At 44.8% G+C, this 19475-nt stretch overlaps 1 protein-coding gene across 1 annotated transcript in view; it reads left to right on the top strand.

Annotated features, from left to right (window-relative positions):
* The window catches only part of LOC142557638 (uncharacterized), a 65772-nt gene that overhangs the window by 29853 nt on the left and 16444 nt on the right, over positions 1–19475 (top strand). Inside the window, exon 7 of the mRNA XM_075669618.1 lies at positions 8623–8825. Within this exon, the coding sequence (XP_075525733.1) occupies positions 8623–8825 (203 nt within the window). The remainder of the gene's footprint in view (positions 1–8622; positions 8826–19475) is intronic.

Genomic DNA, 19475 nt, shown 5'->3' with positions numbered 1-19475 from the left:
TTAGCGGAAACGGGCCGTATTAGCAGAGTAGTGAAGACAAATGCTGCAGTTTCCAAAGCATGCCCGTCATGTGTTTCTATGTCACTGGCAGCTAAGCGTGCCCGTCTCTGTTTCCGTCCCCTCAAAGTGGACATGGCTAGGTTACTGCCACAAGCTTGCCAATATTAACAATATTATTCATTACTCATACAGAAGAAACTGTTTCAATGCCTGTAATGTACTCAAGAAGAAAAAAAAAATCTTGTTCGACGCATTCGGCTTGCCCTGCCGGCCGCCATTTTTGTTTTGGTGTCCCGCACTGTTACAGCGGCAGCCCCCTATTTGTTGACCTGTTGTCATCCCGCAGAAAACGCAGGATGAAAAAAAAAATGTTTTCCTTTTCACAGGAAATTTGACCCGCGTAATGATCGCACCCCTGAATTTGCGTCAATATTTTTGATGAAAAAGTGCGATCATTATGCTAGTAAATACGGTATGCACTGCGACGCCACCCAACTCGGCTAGAAACAAACGGAGCAAAGCACGTCCTCCCCCATGGTACTGTAGTACTACGGAAAGGCAGATTCAGAGAAGCAAAAGTCCCCAGATGTCTTTTGCAACTCACACATGCCACTGCCACAAGCTTGCCAATATTAACAATATTATTCATTACTCATACGGAAGAAACTGTTTCAATGCCCGTAATGTACTCAGAGAAGAAAAAAAAAATCTTGTTCGACGCATTCGGCTTGCCCTGCCGGCCGCCATTTTTGTTTTGGTGTCCCGCACTGTTACAGCGGCAGCCACCTATTTGTTGACCTGTTGTCATCCCGCAGCAAACGCAGGATGAAAAAAAAAAATGTTTTCCTTTTCACGGGAAATTTGACCCGCGTAATGATCGCACCCCTGAATTTGCGTCAATATTTTTGATGAAAAAGTGCGATCATTATGCTAGTAAATACGGTATGCACTGCGACGCCACCCAACTCGGCTAGAAACAAACGGAGCAAAGCACGTCCTCCTCCATGGTACTGTAGTACTACGGAAAGGCAGATTCAGAGAAGCAAAAGTCCCCAGATGTCTTTTGCAACTCACACATGCGCGCGACGCTCAAGAGAATACAAAAAAGATGGCCTCCAGTCTCGTTGCTACGAGTTCATTTTGTGCTTGATTACGATCACTTTGCAAGATACTATCACTCTCACGATATTTTATGCAACTCTACATTGGATGTGTCGTCATATACGGCCACCAGTGTTTCTGACGTTGTGCCGAGCTCGCGATCTGCACAGAGTGCCAGGCACGCTCACAGCCGTGCATTTCGGTAAGTCTTATGCCCATTCATATAAAATCTTGTGAAAGTGATAGCAGCATTTCTGTTTTCTTGGTGCCTGTGGCTTATAATGTGCAAATGGCGGCGATGACGCGTCGCTTTCATTATGAAAGCTCATCTGTGAGAATTCTGGAAGTCCCATTTTTTTCTGATCATGAATGCGGAGACATACTATATTCTTACATAAATTGGGTGCTTATTACATTCAGGTACTTGTTACATTATAGAGCTCTTTTATTTTCTTACTTAAAAGTCCCCTGAAACGGTTCAGACAAATTTTGTAGACGCGTAGGGTACAACTTAAGTAGAACATTCACACCACAATTTAAGTGAAGCGTTACGTATTAATGGAGCTACAAGCGATTACAAGTTACCCTCCTCCCTAGCCATGCTTTTCCTCCTCAACTCGTTCGCCGAGCCATCGGGGCTAAGCTCCGCCTTCACTGGTTCTGCGTCACGATGCGACGTCACATCATCCACTTCCGGTTGTTTTGGAGCCCGTCCCCGCTCGCGCAGAACCTCTCCGCTAGCCGCTTGGCTGTCGACCGCAAGCGAGAGCTATCGAAGCAGCGTGTGTTGCGAGCATTCTGTCGCAGTGCCGAACGTGTCTGGTATTCCGTTAACCACACACTAGCGGAACGTTTCGACTGAACGGTGGAAGCATAAACTCAAGCTGATGAAGGAACTTTAGCGTAGACATACGTGAGCTGCCAGATCGGTCTTCACGGTCCAGCCACCCATTGGCGCAGAGCTTAACCAGCCAAAGAAAGAGCTAATATTGCTCTAACCAAGTGTAAAACATTTTAAAGATTTACAAAAACAATGTGTTAACGATTACACTCCTGCGAAAAATTTACACCAGCAGCAAAGAAGAATACATTTTGTTACTGCTACTGTGTCTGGTTCAGCTCTATGCCACCAGGTGGCTGCACCGTGCAGACCATTCACATTTGTACTTCTGTTCATCCCCTGATACGACACGCAAGGGGACACGGCCAGGCCCTGTCCCCTTTGCGCTTGCGTTTACCCTAATACCGGACTCGCGAAACTCTACTGCGTTAGTAATCTTCCGGTGTAAAGTGATCGCCACAATCGTGCAAATCCTGGTGCCGATCGGATAGCGGCAGTCCGATGCACTGCAGCCAGTCCGCTCGTCTACTGGCTTGCAGGGGGACACGATGTCGCAGCTTGACTTATTCCCAGCCCCTACGTTTGCAGTCCACAACGCAACAAAGTTGAATCATAGCGCTCGCGAAAAGACACACCGACACTGACGGTGGAGCTCTCGTCAAAGACGGAGCACGTTGTAACACAAGCAGACGACACTTGCTGTGTGCCGGAAGTGCTTACCGTATTTACACGATTGTAAGTCGACCACTTTTTTAAAATTTGAAAGTCTGAAGTTGGGGGGTCGACTTACAATCGAAACCAAAACATGTCCCCGCCAAAAAAGCGAGACCAGCGGGAGCTACAACGTAGTTAGAATTTTATGTTTGCTCTATGGCCCTACCCGTATCTTTTCGCTATCTCGCGTGTTTGTTCGCTTTTTGGAAGGGTTTTTCAACATTTTTACGAGTTTTACAGTGCATACAAAAATCATGGGGGAGGGGGTGTCGATAGTTGATGGAAGCGCCGCTGTTCCTATTTGCGGCGGCACCCTCAGAACGGCAGCGGTTGCGGGGAGTATCGGTAGTTCATGGAAGAGCAGATACTGCTCACGGGTTTCTTTTTCTCTGTTGAAAGGCATTGGCATTGGTATGATGCGTTCCACTTGACTGCCGGCTACGTGCTACTTCCGTGCTTCTTCAGTCATGAGTGCTCCAGGCCCACTAATCGTTTGGCACTCGTTCACAGCAGCGTTCAAGAGGTCTGCCATCCTTTACGCCAAAGAAACTAATCACTGCGCAGTGGTCCTCAATTTCTATGTTTCTGAACGGGTGGTGCGAGAGTGGCGACTGCAGCGAAGCGAAATTTTCACTTGTGACGGCAAGTGAGAAATTTCCCACCTGCCGAAGTCTGGACGCTTTCTGGAGCTGTAGGCTAAGCTTGTGGCGTACGTCGCTGAAATGCATGATCGGTCCCTGCCAGTGAAATGCGACATGGTCATGAAACAAGCCCGGACCTTTGCCTTTTAAGGCCCTGCTCCGTCGTGAGTACGAGTAACTGGCGGCAGAATACTGCGAAATTACGCCAACCGGACCTGTCAAAAGAGCCTCCCTGACGGCTGCGTGTGGTTGGGTGCATTCGGCGTGGGCTGCTGTTCCACAAGATGTCGTGGTGCGATCGTTTGCCACATGCGAAATTTCGCTGGACTGCGACGCGCTGTGGGACCGCAGCAACGATGACGATGGCAGCACTAGTGAAGACGAGTAGTCCAGTGACCATGTCAGCTACTAATAAATTTTCGTTATTGAATGCGCCGTCGGGTATGCTCTCCTTCATTTTTTTTTTTTTTTTTTCCTGTCACACGATATGGGGGGATCGACTTGCATTCGAGTCGACTTACAATTGTGTAAATACGGTAAGTGTACTGAAAAATTGTTCTTGTGCATTTTCTTTATGTTACTTTCTTTTTATAAAAACAAATTAACTAACATTGCAACTATTACGAACGTCATTTGTTTACCATAGAGTTGGAAAAATTATCGATCACGCGCCCTGGTCAGCCAATCGGATAGCTTGCCCCAGTGACGTCATATGGGTGATTTGCGTCATATGGGTAGGGGCAGCTTAAAATTTCGCCGTGCCATGTGCTGCGATCGGCAGTGATGTGGATTTTTAAAACCTTATAATAAATTACACGCTTTAGGCAGAGCACTTAGATGCATCAATTAATGATCAGAAGGACCTACTCTAACGACTCAGTATGTTTGTAGAAAATCGTCAAAATCGTTTCAGGGTCCCTTAAGCCCGCAAAAATTGGGTGCGCATTAAAGTAATGCAAATTTTGAATTTTTTAATGTCAAAGAGGGTCATACAGTTCACTTCCTTTGAGGCACTCTGTTAAGCTGAATTTTCTGACAAGCTGAACACTTTGGAGGTGAACTGAACAAAACTGAGCCTTCTTGGTTCCCCATGGAGACAATGCAAACAAAAATCTAGTTAACACTACCCACTTGTGTACATTGGTTAACGTGAACTCTGGCAGGGTTGTACCAGCTATCATTCCACCACAATAAGTGCTTTATTGATTTACATTACTGCGATGCATCATGTAAGAAAAGACACTGGTACTATGGAGAATGCAGTAACAGAAAATAAAGAAGCGAACAGCACAATTTTGCAAGATTGTATGCATATATGCGCTTGCAGCTTCGCTGGAGCCATACGGAATCGCAGGTGTTCCCGCATGACACTTGTGATGAGGTAAAATCAGCTGTGTAACCATACAGGAACCGTTTATTCAGGAACGAGACGGTAACAAGCGTCGTTTTGCAAACATTGTGCCGACTTCTTCCTTTGTGAAAGGTGCCATAAACCATGACCGAGCAGTTTACTGTCACATGCTGTACAAGATTTTGTAGGGGTATGCGAATATGCAAAAATTTTGAATGCCATTGAACATTATATTTTTAATATTCGTATTCAATTTGAAAACTAGTTATTTGAAAATTTCCGAATATTCGGTAGGTTGCGAATATTCGAGGCAAATCGAATATATTACTGGTTATGCTGGAGCAAACACAGTTCTTAACGTTTGCTTCTATCATATCTAAGAACATGCATGATTTTGTGGTAAAGTTTGACATTTCGTGCTGCTGCCGAAATTCCTCCTGTAAAGCGCGCTCAGCCATGGGACGTCTAAGCTGTGCAGAAAAGTCAGCCTCTCAGTAGCAAGGGGCATAGGTTTGCAGTTAGCGAGGGTGCACTCAGAGCGCAACAAAAGTGGATGGGGCAACTGCACAAAAGAATCCAACTGAAAAAGGAATGTTCTTTCCGGGATTATAGGTCCAATGGGCTGATTCTCAGCAGCGATTCCCATCCATGCGGCCTTACTATGAAAATATGCCAGCTCCCCACCGCATGCCCATGTGGCGCCTCCATGCGATGTTTCACGCGTTTGTTGCAACATTTATATGTTATATACTTCCTTGTTATACTACTCCCTTTTTCAAGCGAAGCTTGTATTGGCTCACAAGTTTCGGTGGTGTTGTGGTCACGCAAAAAATAAAACAATTGCTCCCAGAGCAGAGCAGCTGCAGGAAAGGGTGGCTTGATGAGTTGACAGCTACGCCGGAGCGTGAGTCATTAGCAAGGTTTCAAGCTGCATATGCATGTGCTCACGCCATGCGCAAAAGCAATCAGAGCTGTGTCACTTCTGTCCGGGGAGGGAAAGAGCAGGAAAGGGCTTCACGCTTGCTGTGCCAGCTTTGTTTCTGTTCGGGTCAGTCTTAGAAAACGTATGGGACGCCCATGCGTTGTGCATTCCTCCAAGGAACAGGCAGCCTTCGACGAGCGGTGGCGTAAGCTCGCCCGTGAAAGGGCTCGCCTTCAGCACACCAATCCAGCCGTTAGAGCCACCCGAGCCCAGGCAGTGCGACAGCAACAAAAAGAAGATTCTGAGCTGAGGGAGCAGGAGGCTGAAGCAGTCCGGCACCATTACCGTTGGGTTACTTAACCGTGACAAAGGTCTGGTGCAAGCAGGACAAGCTTCGCTTATCCCCATTTCCCGGTAGGAAAAGGGTCGGTCATTTTATGCAAGAGCTGTAATAATTTAAAGCATTTGTTGTCACGAATAATCGGGTGGTCATTGTTGTGTCACAATGTATTTTTTAACATTGTTCATTTTTTATGATGTAATTGTTTGACTGTTTTACCCCAGTGCTTGTTGTATGAACTCTCTGATGCCCCTCCTGCAAGAGCCCACACCTTGGGCCTGCAGTATAGTTCAAAAAATATATATATTTCAGGATAGAGCAATGGCCGATCCGCCACCGCAATATACTTCCAAACGAAACCCGGTACTTGTAGTACAGATCTTGCAAGCGATGAGTGTTCTGCAGTGGGCATCACTACAATATCTGCGTGCATCGCGGTATGCTAAAAGGCACTCTTCTAAACTAGCATGTATGCATTACACTTGCTTACTTGAAGTTATAATAAAAAAAATTTTCATGCAATCAAAGGTGCCTTCTCACTTCTTCCCGTAGTATACCTCGCATCATATTGGTGGTTGCACTATATTCTTGCAAATACAGTACATTGACAACAGTGAGTCGGTCACATGTGTCACACTGAAGGCAAACAACAGAAAGGGCTTGCTGCACAAGCTGTGCTGCAGAAGTCCTGCTTGCATGTTGCACAAGACATACGAAAAAGAAAGGACAATGTTCTTGCAGTTCTTTTCTAAGCAATGGTCACAGCAAACAGTACAGCACCACTTCGTTTTGGTTGGGCGTGAGCACAGCTTTTGCCTTGTTCATTTGTTAATTTTGCAGTGCCACCACCAATCCTGAGCCTATTGCTTGACAGCAAATGTGATGAGTGGCGTCTGGCACAGGGTCCAATGCTTCTGATTTTGTTCTTTTTTTTATTCTTTATTCATACATTTCCCCGCTTAGCCCCAAGACTTTATGGGCACTTGATGCTGTATAATAAGGCACAGGTTGGTGAGAACAGACAGCGAATGGAATATACTGAATTTTCGAAGTTAACATGCCTGAAATAAACAACCTTTCAGTATGATGGCTTACTAGTTTCGTTAATTACCGTTGACAATGTAATTGCAAAGTTCCACTATGCTAAAATAACCAAACTTGCTAATGAATGCACATATATCTATAGTCGATATTTGATTTGATATTTGAAGCTAAGTATTCGTATTTGATTTGTATTCAAAAATTTTAATATTCACACACCCCTAAGATTTTGTAATATAACTTTTTTTTTATTGCAGTGCTTGTAAATGTTTTCTTGCAAAGTGCCTGTTGTCTTGTGCCATCCCTGGCTTACTGTTTATCTGTTTATTACTATTTCTCTGTTATGCAAAATAGTATTTTGGATACATCCTTTAATCTGAAGATGTTTCTGATCTCATCACATTCATCTTGAAATTGAAGAGTTTTTAGAAATTGAAAAGCTAAGCAAACTATGGGGGGGGGGGGGCAGAAATAAAAATGTATTTTGTTTATGTTAGGAAATCTACTGTATGATGATTGAAAGCAATAAATAAACTGTATAAATGATTTATTTAAAACATCATACTGCAAAACATTATTTTAATGTAAACATATGTTGTTATTACAGTGCTTTTGTAGTCAGTCTTGAGAACATAGAGTGCACCCATTTTGTGCATGTTTGGTAAAAATAGACTGAAATTGGGATGGTACACTTTGATAAGTACATGGTGGTGTAGGTGACCTGAGCTCATTCTCAGTGAAGTAGTAGGTACACGCAGTTTGGACAAGCCCAATTCAGTGTGTCTGCATTTTGTTTGTGGCCTAAAAAATGGGCAGCACAGAGCAATGTGAATATTGTAACAGTGTGTAATTTTGGAAGAAGAGGATTTGCATTCTGGTCTGAAAGATGGTTAGGAAGATTTGGGTATAACACTCTTCGCCACATGTTAGCTCAGCCATTAAGAAGCTATTTAAATACACCTACTCTTCTTCCCATAACAATATTTATTGCTACAACCTTCTAGTAGCCGCTTTCATTGTTCATTCGACAAGTGCTTTGGGGGACTCTAATTATGCAAAACACATGTGACAAAATTCAACATATGCAGTACTTGCAGCAGAAAACTTCTGGACTGGAATAAAAAGTTGTGCTATTATTGCTGGAGGGACAAACTCTTTGTTGTGCAAGGTTTATCGTGGTTGTTGACGAAAGTTGGTCTTTTACACTGTGCTTCTTGTAAACAAATGTCTCTGTGAGTTTCCATGTGTCACTGCAAATGTATATGCTATCTAGGGTTACAGTTTTATTAATATTAATTATGTTCTGAAGTGTTTAGGTTATCGAATGATAAACTGCCTGACACCTTTTGCCTTTTTCATATTTGTACATGATAATAATAAAAAGAAAACTCAATAACGCATTGAGTAGCACATATGCAGAGGACATTAGCCATGTTCATGTGCCGCTAGCCTCAGCGCATGACACAAGGTTGCCTTGTATGTAAATGACAAGGGCTAGTGGAATCGTGAAGCTGGCACAAATCGCATGCATTTCCAGTGAGTGTAGTGAAGTCAGTCTGTTGCGATGCTTGGCTAACTATAAGAGTTTTTTGTTGAGTGAGCCTCTCTTTGCGTGACCTTCTTAACAGAATATTTGGCAATCCTTATTGGGAAGATTTGCTCTTTGTGCAGGTGCCAGATGTGTCCCTTTGCAGGCCGCCACCAAAACCAACTTCTTGTGCATCTTCGAACACACACTGGTGACATGCCCTTTCAGTGCTCCGAGTGTGGAGCTCGATTCCGCATCAGCTGTGACCTGCAGCGTCATCTGCGAACACACACTGGTGAACGGCCATATGCGTGCCAACAGTGTCCATACAAGGCCTCTGTGCTCAGTTGAGTGTCAACGTTTTAGTCATTCATATTCTGGTGTGCCTTTGGAAGTGCTCCCTTGTTAGCGATACTGCAATTTATGAACCAACAGTTATCGGTACCCATTATGTGAGTGAGTGAGTGAAGTAACTTTATTTTGGTCCAGAGAAGACGCAGGGAAGACCCCGCGCCACCCGGCTAGTCCCACGTAGGGACCGCCAAGCCCAGCTTGACGGCCCGATCGCGGGCACTCTGGACGGCCATGGTTTGGTCGTTGAGTTCGGGGCTGCCCAAGAGCGCAGCCCACCTATCCTCGCTGAAGGAGGAGCCGATGGCTTCACATTCCCACAACACATGGTCCAATGTTGCCCTTAGTCCACAGGCAGGGCAGTCCGCACTGGGATATCTTTCAGGGTATATGGCATAAAGAACCGCGAGGTTAGGGTATGCACGGGCTTGTAGAAGTCGAAGGGTAACCGCCCGCGCCCTACACAAGGCGGGGTGCGGGAGGGGGAAGACCCGTCGTGACAGATAGTAGTGCGTGGTGATCTCATTAAACGTAAGCAAGGGTTCCCCGCGGGGCTGGGCGACTGCTGAGGCGGCGCGGTCAGTGAGTCCTCGCGCGGCCTCGTGTGCGCCCTCGTTAGGGTTAGAGGGAGAACCCTCAATCGACCCCAAGTGAGCGGGAAACCTGAAATGTTTGCACGCATTTTGCGGAGTTCATATGCAACAACCAATGTATTGCAACAACTTAGACTTGATTCCTCTTTAATGAAACCGCTGATTGTGGTGCAGTCTTATATTAACAGGTCTTTGTTCTGTAAGGATGCCTAAAAGCTGACTGTATACAGTCATACCTCTATATAACGAAGTCAATAAAATCATAAATTTGCTTGGCTGTATCGGAATTTGATCTTTTAGGTAAATAAGTACCGCTGCTGATGGATCTTTCTTGCATGGAAGAAGCTGAAAAATCTTCCAGAATATCGGCCAATCAGGAATAGCAAATTTGAATTTAAAAAAAAATCATTTTGTTGAATTTGAGAGCTGGTGATGAAAGATACAGTTTCATGCCGTGTCGACGTTATCGGCACATCAGTGATACCAAGTGAAACTAGCCATGCTTTCACATCCACTCTGCCCCCATGGTTGATAGTGTCACTCACAATAGAATGTTAGTGTGAAAAGCAGCACGGTGAACGAATGCTTCGTCTGACTCTCACTTCAACACGTCTCCGAAACTCAATATTACGCAATCTTCAGTACTAAACTCACAGGAAGACAGTGCACGCATGATGCCCTGCAATCTCAGCTTGTGCAGTCTTTGCACACGCCGCAGATTACCTCTAAAACAGGGCTTGCGGGCTGCACACTGACAACCATCCACAGCCCAGCTAGAAAAGGAGACATGCACCAATCTTCCCCCCCATTTTCTCCCCCTCCCTTCCCACCTGCCCTGGCACGCGCTTGATCATATTACCACAAGCTCACTCCCTTTACCCTTACTCACGCTGAAAAAGATATCACTCATCAAGCCACCATCCTTCCCAGCTCACCCTTGCACACGTTCACTCGCACATAAAGCATAAAGCTCACCGGGCGCAATAGGATCTTATCGCACTTGGGACTTTATACGGAAAATGGTGCTGCTTTGCTTCCGCGGTTGCTCTCGCAAGGCAGGCACGCGATTTGAGAGGTGTTTGAAAGCAGCATGCAAGTCAACCATTTGGTCATCTGTGTCCACAGAAGTTTCCATTTATTGTCTCGGTATCCCTTCGCAGTGGCAGTGAGATATTGTTTTATTGAAATTGTGTATAAACACACTTCATTGTATTGAGCTTCAAAATACGAGGGTTGATCCAGAAGTAAGGTTCCCATCAATTTTAGAAATAGACAACATTGTTTATTCTCATAGAAATTTACATCATTGGAAAGATGAAACTTTGCTCTATTCTTCTACATAATCGCCATCTTTTTCTACACATTTTTGTAGACGGTGCTCCAATATCTCTATCCCAATATCGTAGAACTCTACCGCCAACCCGTTGAGGAAGCGTTTCACCTCTTCTTTGACTTCATCGTCGCTCCGGAAGCATTGGCCACTCAAATGCTCCTTTAACTTGGGGAACAAGCGATAATCACAAGGAGCGAGGTCTGGACTGTACGGTGGGTGAGGCATGACAGTCCACCCAAAGTTTGTCAAAAGTTTCTGGGTCTTACGTGAGGCCGGGCGTTATCGTGAAGCAGCATTACACCGGCTGCCAGTTGTCCTCACCGGCGGTTCTGGATAGCTCGCCTGAGTTTTCTTAGTGTTGCACGATAACTGTCTCAGTTTATTGGTGTCCCACATTCCATGAAATCAATCAGCAGTATCCCCTTACGATCCCAAAAAACACTGGCCATGACTTGGCCAGCAGAAGGAGTTTGTTTGAACTTCATTGCGACTGGTGACTCTGGGTGACGCCACTGTTTGGATTTTTGTTTCATTTCACTCATTTCGGGAGTGAAATGAAACGCCCACATTTCGTCTCCTGTAACAATGGACTCCAGCAATCCTTCCTTCTTGACACTTTTGAAGAAACTGGCGAGCACAGTCAAGGCGTTTCTCCTTGTGGTCTGACGTCAATAACCACGGTACCCATCGAACACAACACTTGTGATACCTGAATTTTTCAGTCAAAGCTCTTTCCACTGTACCAGGAATCTCCCAGAAATCTGAGCAACAAGTTCAGGGATGGTGATCCTCCTGTTTTGAAGCAGTTCGCGTTCAACCATCTCGATAACCGCCTTTGAAACTGACGATCTTCCACTCCGTTCTTCATCATGGACTTCCTTCCGGCCGGCAATAAACTCCCTGCACCACTTTCATACGTGTTGAACCGACATACACTTGTCGCCATACACCTCTGTCAACTGATTATGAATGTCCACTGGCAATGTCCTTTGGCGTGCAAAAAGCAAATTGCAGAACGAATCTCACACTTGGTGGGATCAACAATGGGAACCTCCATATCGGATGGCTGCTGAGCCAAGAATATACGGCGCAGTGAAGTGCGGCTCGGGGGAATTGAGTCGGGAAACAGCCACGTGCAGCAGTGTTGCCGGATTTCGCCTCGCACCTTCGCGTGTGGCTGGAGTTCTTTGGGAACCTTATTTCTGGATCAGCCGTTGTACATAGTGTTCTATGGACCTTGTTCTGTCGAGAATTTCGTTATATTGAAGTTCATTATATCAAGGTTTGACTGTATTGCAGATATGTTGTGATTAAGGGTTTGTGAATATCAGAATGTTTTAATACAAACTGAATACAAATATTTAGCTATGGATATTCATTGAATATTAAATAATTATAGGTAGATGCAATTATTAGTAAGTTTCTTTACTTTAACATGTTAAAACATGCATTTATGGTGCCAACAGTAATATGAACTAGTAAGCCATTACAGTAAGAGCATGTTCATTTGACCTTTGTTAATTTGGAAAATTGAGTAATTCACACTGTCTCACCAACCTGTGCATTATGCAGTATAATATACCTGTTCAACTCAGAAGCTTTTGTTCCTGCACCAGTTGTCACTCAGTGCATTTGTTGCCAAGCGATAAGCTCAGGAGTGCGGCTAGCTCTACATAGGTAATGGCATATGAACAAGGCAAAAAACTGCACTACTAACCAACCTAAATTAATTGGAGATGTACTGTTCACTACAACTATTGCTTAGAGAGAACCACAAGAGCACATCTAGTATTTTTGCTGTATTTTGTGCCACATGCATGCAGGACTCCAAAAGCACAGGACATGCGCATGCACATTCTATCGTTTTACTTCACTGTGAGTCATCTGACCAACTCTGCATCATCAAAATACTGCACTTACAAGAATATGTAATGTAACCACCAATTAATGCATTGTGTGAAGGCGGGAAAGGGTATCTTCAATTTCTTTTTAAAAAATTATGATTACAGTAGAATCTCCGTGATACGATCATGCCTGATACAAATTTCAGGATGATATGAATTTTTCCTAAGTCTCGGCTCAAGTCCAATTACTTATAATGAACTGATGGACTTGCAGTCTTGCAACTTCAGATAACATGACCATTTCACGACTGTGATAAGTTTAAAAATTTAGGGACGAATTCGCTTGCAACAATTCAGCTGTTTGTCGTGTATGAAAGCCCGACTGAGCACTTGCAATGCATGAGCAGGTGTGAGAGTTCAGACCTGCAGCTGGCACCGTGAGGGAAAAACTGGCTTTGTTGGTGAAAAAACTGGCCAGGTGACAGCCCTAACCCTCACTTCTTGCAGACCTGTTCCCCTTGCCGCTGAGAAGTTGGTTTTCCCACAACAATTTGTCTGGTAGCTGAGCGTGTCATGCACGCTAAATTTTGCAGTGGCAGGAGCATGCCAGGTAGCATAAAATTGGGCAGACATTCACAAATTAGGTAAAGTAAACTGAAATAATCATGTCTGCTTCTAAATGGCCAGCAATATATTCATTTTGTCATAAATGTTCGAAAATTTTTGAGTGCTTAGTTTTCGAATTGAATATAAATAATGAAAAACGATATTGGCATTAAAAATTTCTGAATATTCACACACTCCTAGGCGGGATATATTGTTTGATTATAAAGAATATAGATTCACCCATCAGCACTGATGAAAGATAAGATGCCAAACTGACACTGCGTTGGTTGTGCTACGACAGCAGCATTGGCCATTTTGCGGGAGCCATTACTAGCACTCCATCTACAAAGGCTGCCTTTAGCACACAATGTTTTCTGTCAATGTTAATTTGCTCTTCAGCATCAAAAATATTGCTGCAAGTCATTGTGAAGCCTTATCTCCTGCATAAAGTTCAAAAAAGAGCAGAAACGTGGTTCATGAGTCCTGAGGAGCTAGTCCTTTTGATAATAATTTAAGCTATGCGGCCTAAAAGTGAGCCACTCAATGCTCACAGTGCCTTTATGCAAAGTTCCACATCACACTAAAACTCAGTGTAAACCAGGCTTCTCCCCACAGTGGGCGGAGGTGGAAAGGTCGCCCACCACTCCGGTTTACTGCCCCCTACTCCGGTTTACTGCCCCCCCACTCCGGTTTACCACCCACCATTCTAGGTTTACCGCCCACTGCTTCGGTTGATATGTAAAAATTTACAATACATGTAATTTGTTTTCTCGTGATCCTCGAGTTTTTCTTTATCATTTATCAAAGTGACATAGAAGTAGAGAAAATTGCGCTTTTCTAGTGCGCTGTCAACAAAAATCAGATAGCAAATCGGCCATCGCAAGGTTCCATCACCCTGCGGAGCTGAGAGTACGACCAGCGTGACTTTCTGTTAACGCAGCACTGCAATTTTAGAACCATCGTAAAGAGGAGAGATCTGAGCTTCTTATAGCCACAGCGCCACATTTTGTCGTGCAGAAATAAAAGCTAAAGAAGCAAACGAAAAAATTTTAAAAATAGCAACGTGATTCGTTACTGCTGCCACACAAACACAGAAAACACACCTATCTGCTCACACAGATTTGAACCACTGGCGTGTGTTTCACATGCATTTTGACAGCGGCAAGCTCTGCATTTCTTTGCTCTGGCAAAGTTTGGTGATCGCAGTAGGACATGTCGCTAGCTCGCGTTAGTTTCATTATTGCCTCGAAAATCCAAAGTTGGTGAACTTACAACTCAAAATGGCAGAATCCCCCCCTCCCTTCCAGTCTCAAATGTCCACCCCTCGAAAATTTCTAGGGAGGAATCTGCCATGTGTATACCATAGCTTGCACATGTTTGTCAAGCCCTTCCTTCTTCTGTCATGCTTATAGTTCTGCATGCTTCATCTTCTATGATTTACTTTGTTTCACTGTGCACTGGGAAGCAGAGCCAGTGTAGCAGCATTAAACAACTACACCACAGATGAACAGCAGCTAGCAGACTTGCCATAGAATGCTTGGTGAGGTGACCAGGATGAGGGGACCTTAATATAGTCATCCCTTGTTATAACGAAATCACTTTTCTCGAAATGTCAGTTCATTTGAAATTTCTTCCGGTCCCGACCCACACGCATGCATATTAAGCTGCATTACTCAAAGCGCACAAAGAGTTTTATGCACTTAGAGCAAAGGGGCAAGCGGAGGCATCGCCGCCGCCGAGTGGCAGCGACTCTTTTACGTATGCAGTTTCAAATTAATACCGCCAACGAATTAGCCTCATGCGGGCACAGAACAGGCCACAGAAGTACCATACTCACAGCCGATGACCGCCTAGTAACAGGTACCAAGCGAGTGCTGTGTGCTCCCAGCTGTTTACTGCGGAGCGAACAGAAGCTGTCAGATTTCGTGGTGCAGGGCATCCGAACCATTAATTTTGGTCACAGTCGCATCACTGGTGATCCCTGTGATAGAATCCACACAAAAATAAAGTTTTCCTGGCGCTTTGCGATGCCAGAAAACCGCAGTCTCTTGAATGCCGAAAGTGGCCAAAGACCACAGGCAGACTTGCTCCAAAGCTTTCCATGAGGTGTGCTCGATAATCAAAGTTTTACCACTCTAAAGAGCACTTATAGTGCTGAAACGTGCCGAAAACACAAAAGAAGTGTCCCTCCGATTATAAGTGCCATGTTCGACGCGAGGAGCTACATTAACAAATCAGGGAGACGACTTTGGGGCAGCCGGTTTAGAAATTTGCTTGCCACTCACCATAATCTGCCTGCATCGCAATAAAACACCGCCCCTAGCTTTGTTGCACTTTTGACAGTGCAAATAGACCGATAACTTGCCAAAAACACGAAAAATCCAAGCATCTGGCGAGTCAGGCTGTCAACATGGCAGGTCAACGCAAGCTGGTGTTTCCCCGGCGATTTTCTCGAGCCGGTCATGCTCTATTCGCACCATCCGACTTTAGACCTAAAGAAGATTTAGGTCAAAATGCGTGATAGGATCATTGAATTCTATTCCTAGACATTTGTCAATGGCGCGGGCGCGAGTGTGCGTGAACACTGACACTTGAACCGTAGAATTAGTACAATGTCACCGACAACAGTGTGCCGAAAAACTCTCGTTTTGCAAACTTCACGGCTGCACACCTCAGGAAAAAATTGCCCACTGATCATGCGAAGCCCCTACTGCAAAACCGTTCAGTTTTCACAATTGCGCTGCGTACCCACAATGAGCGGCTAATTGTTTTTTAGCACAACAAACGCAACCTCTCACCATGGCAGTTGCAGCGCTTCCCAGCGCGATACTCTCGCAACCTCTACTCGAGCCATGGCAGTTGCATCACTTTCCAGCGCAATACTCTTGCCCTTGCCCTCCTCATTCGCTTTCATGTCAACTCCTCGCCTCCTCGCTGCCAATTTCGACGTTGCTGCTTCTCTAAAGCTGCCCTCTTCCTGCCTGCCCTCCCAAGCACAATCTTCCACCAACGGGTGCCCTTCCACGGTTCCTGCTTCTTGATCTCCACAACTCCGATCGCCTTTCTTCCGCTACACGTGAAGTCAATGCCAAGCCCGCCTTTGCAACTGTCACCATCACCAGCACGCACTGACGAGGAAAGCGAGATGCCCTGATGACATTTTAAAGCTTCTGCCTTCTGAGTAGCCCGCCACATTCAGTCACTGTGACGCCGACAGTGCGTGCGTTTGGATTCATGCTGCAGGCCATGTGATTGTGTGTTATTCAGAGTGCTTCGTTAGGCGTGCCTCACTTGTGCTTTTGTGGTCTACAGTGATAAATGACTCCATCAGTCTCCGGACGAAAGTGCCTGACTTTGGAGCAGAAAGTACTGCTGATAAAAGAAGTGGAAAAAGGAGGCCGGCAGAAAACTGACATCACGAACGAATTCATCATACCGCCGTCTACTTTATCAACTATGTAGATTGAAAAACAAGAAAGCTGTGCTGGATGGCTTTGAAGAGAGCTTCTCGGCAAAGAGAAAGAGGAATCGCAATTCAAAATACCCTGAAGTGAAAGGTGCACTTCTACACTGGCTGAAGAACGCCAGGAGCGCAAATCTCCCCGTACATGGACCTGCACTTACTGCAAAAGCCGAAGCTCTTGCTCTCCAAATGGGCCATAAAAATTTCAAGTGCAGCAATAGCTGGCTTGAGTGGTTCAAGAAACGACACGGCGTGACCTCGAAGTCTGTTGTTGGCGAAAGCACAGCCGTGAACGTGACACTGTAGACGTAAAGCGCCAACATCGGCTCCAAGCTCTACTTGAAAAGTATGAAGACAAAGACATCTACGACCTAGATGAGCGTGCATTTTTCTACAGGATGCTACCGAATCGCATGTTCACTTCCATTGGCGGAGCCTCATCCAGAGGAAAACAAAGCAAGGAGCGTGTCACGGTGCTGTTTGGTGCCAGCGCAACAGGCGAGGACAAGCTTCCCTTGTTGATACTGGGGAAGGCGGAGGAGCCGCGGTGCTTCCGAAATGCAACTATTCCTAAGGAATGCATCTACAGAAGCAACAAGCGAGCATGGGTGACTGCTGCTATTTTGAAGACTGTGTGCGCCTTCTGGATAGACGGTTCAACGCAAAGAATCGGCAAGTGCTTTTCATAATTGACAATTGTCCGAGCCATGGGAAGATCGACAACCTCAAGGCGATTGCTGTGGAATTTTTGCCTGCAAATGCGGTACTGCAGCCGATGGACCATGCCATCAGTAAGACTGCCCTGAAGCTGTACTGCAAGGCTCTTTTGCAGCGCATGCTCACAGCATATGACGCCAGCAAGAAGTACCACATTGATTTGCTTGGTGCGATCCATTTGCTGAAGTTTTCATGGAAAGAACTCGCACCTTCGAAGGTCGCTGACTGCTTTACGCACGCCGGCTTTTCCCGCCCCGTCATCAGCGACCCTGACGACGACCAGCCTGACGATGACCAGACTTGCGGCAATCTGTACGAGGCTGTTCATAAAATTGATGGCCAAGAGATAGAAAGCGACTTGGAAACGTTCACATTGGCTTACGCTGCTGCTCCCGTGAATCTCAGCGACTGATACGGAGATGCTAATTGACAGTGTTGGCGGCCCCGACGAGGACAAAGAGCCGGCGGACGAAGAGCCACGTGAAGTGCTAACTATGGTGCAGACGTGGTAGTACCTACACCTTCTGCGAAGTAAGGTTGAATGCATGGACAGCGACCACAGCATCGTGTAATGCTTGGTCAAATTATAGCAGGGGTTGCTCACACCCGGTAAGAACTTTAAACAGCCAAAGCTCTGCCTTTTTTGTAGCTGAATAAAGTTTTGCTTCACTGAATACATTGTATTTTGACTTCTCACAGTTGTAGTGCAATTAAAGCTTGACTGCTTTAGCTTTTCTCAAGTGGTCGCTTATATCGAATTACCGCCTGTAACGAATTTTTTCGCCGTCCCGCTGACTTCGTTATAACGAGGGATTACTGTAAATGTAATCAGCCACACGACCTCGGCCTCCTACACTTTCATAATCTTGCCTCCTTTGCTGACAGCAGTGCTAAATGCAAATAAATCTTCATCATCATTAAGACTTATTTAGCTGAAGCTGGAATTGCAGCAACCAGCATACTTCCAATAAGAGGACTGACAACTGATCACATCACTTCACGAAAATTATGGCACAATTTGATAGTACATACGCATTTATTCTCATGAACTCAATCGTGACATGGAGTGCAGGATCAGAAATTATAGTTGAGATAGAGAAAGCTGCACAAAGCTTATATTCATGCTGAAACTTGCCTACTGGTATTCACGCACCACGTTTAATGCCTTAATTTTTATAATGATCTTTCACATGCTTTTCTTGCACTGAAAATGTTATATATATATGTTGCATTATGTGATGGTCATGTGGCCTTTCAGGAAGTGCAAGAATATTTATGAGAAGAAAGGGGGTTAACCGAGGGGCCCGATTTTGTCAGTGTTTGTCAGTGTTGTCAGTGATTTTGGGCCCAGTGTCAGTGTTTGTTGGCTTCTCATGATATGAAGAATATTTATGGTAGCTCTAACTGGTTTCATGGCCCCTACTGTTGCTGTTGCTTTTATGTTCAGGCATAAGCTTTCAAACAGTAACACACTCGAAGTGCTTAATGTGTGGGCTTTCAATCTGCCTAAGTTTCTATTTTACTGCTTTTATGTTTCTGTTTCTAGCATATCATAATGTGAGATGAGAGAGCTTAGAAATATACAAAACTTGTGTTGAAAATCTTATGGCATTTTTTTGCAAAACTGCTACAATATTATATTAGGTTGTTGTGCTAATAAGCTTTCTGTTGCTATAAAAAAAGATTGTTCTTTCTCTTTTTTTGGTCTCTTCAAAATGCTGAAGGCACTCCTGCCAGTACATAGTTGAAAGCATACATATAAGATATCTTTCAATGTGAAGGCATAGTGGTAAGTTGGCCGAGAGCCCTAAGGGGGGGCTCACTTTCAAAATCATCGAATGACAGTCCAAATCGTGGGCACTACAGAAAAGGTGCTTTCTTTTTTTGTTCTCCTACATCACTGGCTATATGTGTGAACATCAACAAAGATGCCAAATAATAAAGAAGCAGCAGCAGCTACATGCATTGCAAGTTGACACTTGTAAATGTGCTGGGAATTTGTCATTTGTTGGGACAGCTAGAATGAAACTGAAATTATATAGATAACAAACTTATCCTATCACACTCTAAGTCTGAAAGTTGGTCAAGT

The sequence above is a fragment of the Dermacentor variabilis genome, chromosome 1 (genome assembly GCF_050947875.1).
Source record: "Dermacentor variabilis isolate Ectoservices chromosome 1, ASM5094787v1, whole genome shotgun sequence".
NCBI lineage: Eukaryota > Metazoa > Arthropoda > Arachnida > Ixodida > Ixodidae > Dermacentor > Dermacentor variabilis.
Note: the sequence above shows the minus strand (reverse complement) of the source record. Positions and strands in the feature narration are given on the sequence as shown.